Below are 7391 nucleotides of genomic sequence, written 5' to 3'. Positions count from 1 at the left end.
CTATACTAAAAAATATATGCTGGTAACATTGGATACCATCCCCGTTGGCAGCTATGCTGAGGTGTAAGTTGGTAACATTACTTCCATCTTAGCTTGATAAGTATGCTGAAATGTAAGTTGGTAAAATTGCTACTACCTAAGGTTACTTTGCTGAGATGTGTCATTGTTACCACCTCATTAATCGACTATGTTACAGTGTAAGTTGGTAAATTGCTACCATCTTAAGTTGGCAACTGTAAAGTGTAAGTTGTAACATTGATACCACCCCAGGTTGCCAACTATACTGGGGTGTAAGTTGGTAACATTGCTACCATCTAACGTTACTCTGCTAATATGGAATAGTCCTACCACCTCAGGTTAGCAACTATGCTTATGTCTAAGTTGGTAACCTTATCACTGCTACCGCCTCAACTTGCCAACTATGCTGAGGTGTAAGTTGATAACATTCCTACCATCATAGATAGGCAACTACCCTCCTAGTATTTGTTGTGTACCTAAGTTTCCAGTTCTCTTTGCCCGAGGCCGTAGTTTATCCCACAATATTTATTTCAGCAGCTGGGTTTTTCCGAGACTTCTGTTTTAGTAGTATATATCTGCTGTCTCGTCTCTATAATTTCCTCATGATCTAAGGTCCATTTAGCATTAAGCTATTTGAAGATTTCAGTTTTTGTTAAGGTAATTGTTAAGGCTTATTAAAGGACCAATGACCAATTTTTGTTTAAGTAAATTTATTTACAAAATTCATTAAGAATAAAAATACAAACCTATATTGCAATTTAGTTCAAATTATAGTAGTTGTATGTTACAAACTAGATACAGTCTTAAAGCATAATAATAGTTTTAAATAATAAAAATTTCAAATACATGTGTAAAAACCACTTCTTTTTTCTCTCTTTCGATTTCGTCTTTTAAGATTGCACGAATGAATATTAAAAAAATGTAGAAATTGTGCAGTCTTGTGTATAAATTTTATATCACGGGAGAAAGACAATGAGTTTTTGTATGGGTTACTGCTTATGAGCAAGCGCAGATGCAGTCCTCAGGGACGGGGTAAGGTACTTTGACCCAAAGGCACCTGTATTTCCTCCTGCGCCTTTTCTTTGGCTTCTTGGTCGTCTCCTTGAGCTCCAAGTCTCCCCAGACGTTGTTCTCGTTGGTCTTCTTTCTTTTCGTATTCTTACGGAGCCTACGATGAGGTTATAAAGTAAACTTGGGGCAGAGGGATTAATATCTAGTCAAAGTTTACCTGCAGTGCCATCGGAGGACGTGGAGGTGCCTGGGCGGCCCGGACACGCAGCTCATACCCGGCGGCCAGGAACACGTGCCCATCGGGGGGCGAAGGCACATGGCCACGCGGACCCACCTCGGCCAGAAATCGCTGCCCAAATCGCGCCATTCGTAGCCGACGGGGCAGGTCGCTCTGCTGACGAGCCACTCCTTGACGGCGGTGCTTAAAGGGAGCTTATCTGCCATTTTGCTCAGCTGGCTTTTCGACGCTCTCTCCTCCATCAGTTCCTTTAAAAAAATCGACAATAAATTGTTTTAGTCTTACATATGCAATCGAAATCGTACACTTACAGAGGGCGGTTTCTGTGGTTTGGTCAGGCACATCCATTGGGGCTCGTAGTGCGGCTGGAGAGCTGCCAGGAGGGTCGACTGATGAAGGTCGCGTTTCCTCGGCCTGAAAATAGCCTGACGAGGGTTGGCCCAGAGGCTGAGAGGAAGGATGGCCGTCGGCGAGTCCCTTGGGACAAGGAGTAAATCCGGAGATGTCCCATGGACTCGGACCGAAGGCAAAAGGAATATCCAAACCACCAGCAGCCTAGAAAAATAATAATGACGAAAATTTTCAAAAGCGTATGGAGAAAAATAAAGGAAAGTCGGTAACATTCCTGCCACCTCAGGTAGTCTGCTTATATGTAAGTTAGTAAATTGCTACCACCTAAGGTTACCATGCTGATGTGTAACATCACTACTACCTAAGGTTAGCAACTATCCTTAGGTGTAAGTTGGTAATATTGCTATAACCTCAGACAGGCATCTATGCTCAGGTTTAAGTTGGTAACATTGCTACCACGTCAGGTTTCCAACTATCCATCACTAACCATCCTTAAGTGCAAGTTGGTAATATTTCTATAACCTCAGATAGGGATCTATGCTCAGGTTTAAGTTGTAACATTGCTACTACCTCGGGTAGGCAACTATGCAGAGATGTAAGTTGGTAACATTGCTACCACCTCCAGGAATCTACTAGGCTAAGCTGTAAGTTGGTAATATTGTTACCACTTCAAGTTGCAAGTAATCTGATATTTAAGTTGGTAACACTGCTGCCAACTAAGGTTACTTTTCTGAGCTCTATTATTGCTCCATCCTCAAGTAACCAACTACGCTGAGCTGTAAATTGATAATATTGCTATCACCTCAAGTAACCAACTATGCGGTGGTGTAAGTTGGTAACAAGGCTACCACTCCAGGTTAGCAACTGAGGTGCAAGTGTACTTGAAATTAATAGGTGGAAAGTGTAAACGTATTACCATATTTTACAAAATATCAAAAAATGTAATGTTGCCATTAAAATTCGAAATTTGCCCATAGGTAGGCCTTATACGTACGGTAAACCAATGAAATTGTAAAATGCAAGGGTATAAAGTGCCTACGATTTAAGGATTTGGTATTATTTAATCTTTGGGCAGCCTGTTCCTGCAGGGTTCTTTCTCGTTGTCTTTCTCTCACAATTTTATGACCCGTTCAGCAGCACGGCCCACGCCAGGATAAAAACCGAACCGTCCAACCCCTCCCAGGCAGTAAAAATGGGAAATTTCTCATATTTGAAAACCCGTTGCATCATTCGTGTTTCCGATTCGAAACGACAACCGGATAAAAGCTGTTTTTTTCTTTTCTCGCCTTCTTTTATAACTTTTTATACGTCGCCCGTAGGTTTTGTCGACCGCCTCCGCCACCCGGGGGAACCTCTTATTTATTTACAGCCCCGTGTGTTTTACCGGTGATTTGAATGTAAATAGTGAAGAAGTTATAGCCCACGCCGTCTGCGGTCGCGTTGTACAAACATAAAAAAGCTCCTGAATCAACAAATTGGATAATATACAGCGGGCGAATAGACAGCCGGGATTTTTACATCAATCCACCAATCTTTCCGTGCCAATTATATAGACAAAAAAAACACTGAGTGTTACATGAAAAACAGACCAATTTAAGTTGTTCGATTAAATATCAACTTTCGGGTCAAAAAGTCGATCCATTCAATTTTATGTGAAATTTGTTTTACCTGAGCGACGCGTTAGGATGCATGGAAGATCTGCCGAGTTGCTTCCCCGAGTGCGGGCCTGAGACTAGCACTTGGACGGCAGAACTTTCTCATTCCTCTCGGCATAAAACGGCACAGCTTTCGACCGAAAACCTTACCTTCCGTGGGTACCGCATTGTACCAGGGGTACGGGAAATATTTCTTTATTCTACCTGCCTCCCACACACCGGTTTTACAATAATTTATGTATTGTAACTTATAAAATTCTGCCGAGAGATTTACGATCCGCTATGCTCAGGATTTTTAAAATGACCAAGTGTCGGAATCGGATCAAAGTTGACGTTTTGTACACATCAGTATTAATCAAACTTTTTGGTGTCCTTTTTGATAGTAATGCCAAGATTGCAACATTGTGAAATTCATGCTTAAAAAATTATTTTTCGATCACAAATAAATTAGTATACAATACGATACAAATATAAATTAGTCATTAAGACTTTGAAACATCCAATAAAAACAACGAAAGTAATACAGAGCAAAGGTTTTAAAAAACAATGGGATAACGCGACGTCAGGCTTATAAGCAGGGAGAGTCAAAGGCTGTGTACTTCCATTCATATTTTCGAAATCTTACTGAGTTTTACAAACCAGTCGGATAACGCGATGTCAAGGGTGTAAACATAAATAGACAAAACACTTTTTTCACACAATTTTCTGATTCTTCTGAAGTATTCCTGTGTTTTAAAACCAATACGGCCTTTTTCCTTTTTTCTTTACAGATAGATCAATGACTTTCTCAATTCTACTATGTTTCTACGCTATATTTCCTAATCCCCTATGATCTGCGTGTTCATTATTTAATTTTTTGTCATATTTGGATCACGTTAGATTACGATTAATTATGACTCTCTAAATTTTTCGCATTAATTTTCCTTAGTTTCTTTCTATTCCTTAATCCTGAATTATTTGTTTTTCCCTCTCTTTCCATTCCTGTTTAAAAATATGTTTTGACTTTCTCTCTCTCTTTGTCCCTCTCTCTCACTCACTCTCTACCACCCTCCCTCTCACCCACCCCTCCGTCTCACACTCTCTCACTCTCTCTCTCTCTCTCTCTCTCTCTCTCTCTCTCCCTATCTATCTATCTATCTATCTATCTATCTTCCTACTTACCTCTTTCTATCCCACTCTTTCACTCTTTGACTCCCTGTTATTTTCTCTCTCTCACTATACCTACATACCTACCTATCTCTCTCTTTCCCTCCATCCCTCTCTCCCTCTCCCTTTAACTCTCTCTCCCTCTCTCCCTCCTTCTCTCCATCCCTCTCTCCCTCTCCCTCCGTCTCTCTTTCTCTCTCCCTATCTATCTATTTATCTGTCTATCTATCTTCCTACTTACCTCTCTCTATCCCTCTCTTTCACTCTTTGACTCTCTGTTATTTTCTCTCTCTCTCACTGTACCTACATACCTACTTATCTCTCTCTCTCTCTCTCCCTCCATCCCTCTCTCCCTCCATCCCTCTCTCCCTCTCCCTTTAACTCTCTCTCTCCCTCTCTCCATCCCTCTCTCCCTCTCCCTCCGTCTCTCTCTCTCTCTCTCTCTCTCTCCCTATCTATCTATTTATCTATCTATCTATCTTCCTACTTACCTCTCTCTATCCCTCCCTCTCTTTCACTCTTTGACTCCCTGTTATTTTCTCTCCCTCTCTCTCTCTCTCTCTCACTCACTCACTCACTCACTCACTCACTCACTCTCTACCACCCTCCCTCTCGCCCTCTCCCTCCGTCTCTCTCTCTCTCTCTTTCTCACTCACTCACTCACTCACTCACTCTCTACCACCCTCCCTCTCACCCTCTCCCTCCGTCTCTCTCTCTCCCTCTCTCTCTCTCTCTCAGTCAATCTCTTTATATATCTAATCTATCTACCTACCTTCTTATTAATCTAACTATGTATATCTTCCTGCCTACCTCTCTCTATACTTCCCTCTCTTTCACTCTTTGACTCCCTGTCATTTTCTCTCTGTCTCACTCTACCTACCCACCTACTTACCTATGTTTCTCTCTCTCTCTCTCTCTCTCTCTCTGTCTCTCTCTCTCTCTCTCTCTCTCTCTCTCTCTCTCTCTCTCTCTCTCCGTCAAGTTCTCGATCTGTCCACCTATCTATCTATTTATCTACCTTCCTATCAATTTAACCATGTATATCTTCCTACCTAACTCTCTCTTTCTCTCTTTGACTCCCTGCCAATTTCCCTCTCTATCCCCCTCACACTCTCTCTCACTCACACTCACAATTTCTCTCTACCTTCCTATTTTATCTATCTATCTGTCCATCTACCTACCTATATATCTACCTGCCTATTTATGACTCTCTATCTCTCTTTTTTTTTTTTTGCTTGTCAATCTCTCTTTTTCTATTTTTGTCTCTTATCTACTAGCATAGGATCTCTCTCTCTCTCTCTCTTTCTCTATCTATCCATCTATCACACACTCACACACTCTCTCTCTCTCTCTCTCTCTCTCACACACACACACACACACACACACACACACACACACACAACGTTCGTCTTTTACATTGAAAGCAAGTTCCTGGGAGTAATTTTTTCTTTCTTCGTCATGCAACTCGCCAGAGGGTTCTCCGACAGGGAAATATTTATAAGGGGGATCGTGTGATATATCACCATAATAAAAAAACACCCTATAAGGCAAGTAGGAACTCGGCAGGTAGTTATTCTTAAAATATTTCCTTTTAATACCAGTTGAGGGATCTCTTAATTCCAAGCAGGCAAAAGTCCCGCCAAAGATTGTTTTATGACTTGTTTTATGATCCATGGGAGAGAATGAAGATGATATGATCCAATGATAGAATCGTTCGTAATTTATGAATGATTTTCTCATGGACCTATTTGACAGTTGATCTATGACTAAAATGAAACTACGCGGAAGAAGTTAAAACAATAGATCAATGAGGACACATTGAAAATTTAACAATTTAGAATTTATTAATCGGATAATTTATTGCCGAAGGCCGTATCCCATTATTTCGAGTAAAGATTTATGGATAGTGCAATTAAGTGTTTTTTATTTTTGTTTTAATTTTATACTTCTGAAGGTGTTACAAGTTTTTGTTACATCATTGATAATTGAATTTTTTTTTCGTTGGACGATTTTGATTAACTCTTCGAGATAATCGTCAGTGTAATCGTTTCTGACGTTCTCGGGGACGGCGTTGAAAGTCCATCCGCCCACATCGCTCGTTAAAATCGGCAAGTCTGGTTGCAGGTCGAATCGACTTTATCGACACTTGCTTGGGCGTTTTCGGCTTTTTTTTTTTCTTTGTCCCTCCGCTCGGGGCTTGATTTATGCCCCCAGAATCGTGAGATTCGATAAATTTAGAAGAAAAAAAAAGGTGTTGGCCAAGCAGATTAACAGGCGGTGAAAATTTATCGACCCTTTAGAAAAATATACTTTTCCCAGGAAAGAAATTGAAAATAACGTTCCACAATTTCTTATATTATAATAACATGAGATACTGTAATTAAAGACACTTCAATTCAAAAATCAGACAAAAACTTTAAAAAATTTAAAGTTCAAAAGTTGACCTCTATTCCACTCTTTGCCTAATAACTAACCATTTTGGCATGATTAATCGTGCGGCTCTGCTGAAAAATTCAGTAAATAATCAATGCAATTAATTTCATGATTTTGTTCCCTCTATGATGAAAATCATGAGACGAGAGAGAGAAAGAGAGAGAGAGAGAGAGAGAGCGAAGGAGAGAGATTGACCGGCAGATAATGAGAAAGAGAGAGAGAGAGAGAGACAGAGAGGGGGCGAAGGAAAGAGATTAACCGGCAGATAATGAGAAAGAGAGAGAGAGAGAAATTGGACGGCAGATAATGAGGGAGAGAGTGAGAGAGAGATTGAAAATTTTATTTTAGCTATCACAAAATTGGATCATTTTATTGGGTTGTCCGGAAAATAATGCAGGATTTTAAGTTTTCATTAAAAAAAATCTATATAAAATATTCTGTTTACGTTTACAGGATTACTCATTTGTATGAATGTCAACACTTATTAATCCTCTTCCAAATGATATTGTTTGTTTACCTCTGTAGCATTCCGCTACTTG

The 7391-nt window shown here is 40.2% G+C and overlaps 1 protein-coding gene across 1 annotated transcript; it reads right to left on the bottom strand.

Moving 5' to 3' along the window:
* Positions 1 to 774: 774 nt before the first annotated feature.
* LOC106662980 (noggin-like) lies at positions 775 to 3361 on the bottom strand. Its single transcript, XM_014387441.2, has 4 exons — positions 3287 to 3361; positions 1579 to 1822; positions 1247 to 1515; positions 775 to 1186 (listed from the first exon to the last, which is right to left on the bottom strand). The coding sequence occupies exons 1-4, from the start codon at positions 3307 to 3309 to the stop codon at positions 1015 to 1017; spliced, it is 708 nt and encodes a 235-aa protein (XP_014242927.1). The 5' UTR covers positions 3310 to 3361; the 3' UTR covers positions 775 to 1014.
* Between the last annotated feature and the right edge of the window lie 4030 nt (positions 3362 to 7391).

This window comes from Cimex lectularius, unplaced genomic scaffold, assembly GCF_000648675.2.
Source record: "Cimex lectularius strain Harlan isolate CLEC.00 unplaced genomic scaffold, Clec_2.1 scaffold14, whole genome shotgun sequence".
NCBI classification, from domain to species: Eukaryota; Metazoa; Arthropoda; class Insecta; order Hemiptera; family Cimicidae; genus Cimex; species Cimex lectularius.
This window is presented reverse-complemented; position numbering and strand designations above follow the sequence as displayed.

What these genes read in the sequence shown, in the direction of transcription:
- LOC106662980 (XM_014387441.2), bottom strand. Translation starts at nt 3,309, where the DNA reads ATGCATCCTAACGCGTCGCTCAG. An exon ending in CATCCTAACGCGTCGCTCAG is followed by an intron (nt 1,823 to 3,286) that starts GTAAAACAAATT and finishes TTATTTTTCTAG; the next exon opens with GCTGCTGGTGGTTTGGATAT. An exon ending in AACCACAGAAACCGCCCTCT is followed by an intron (nt 1,516 to 1,578) that starts GTAAGTGTACGA and finishes ATTTTTTTAAAG; the next exon opens with GAACTGATGGAGGAGAGAGC.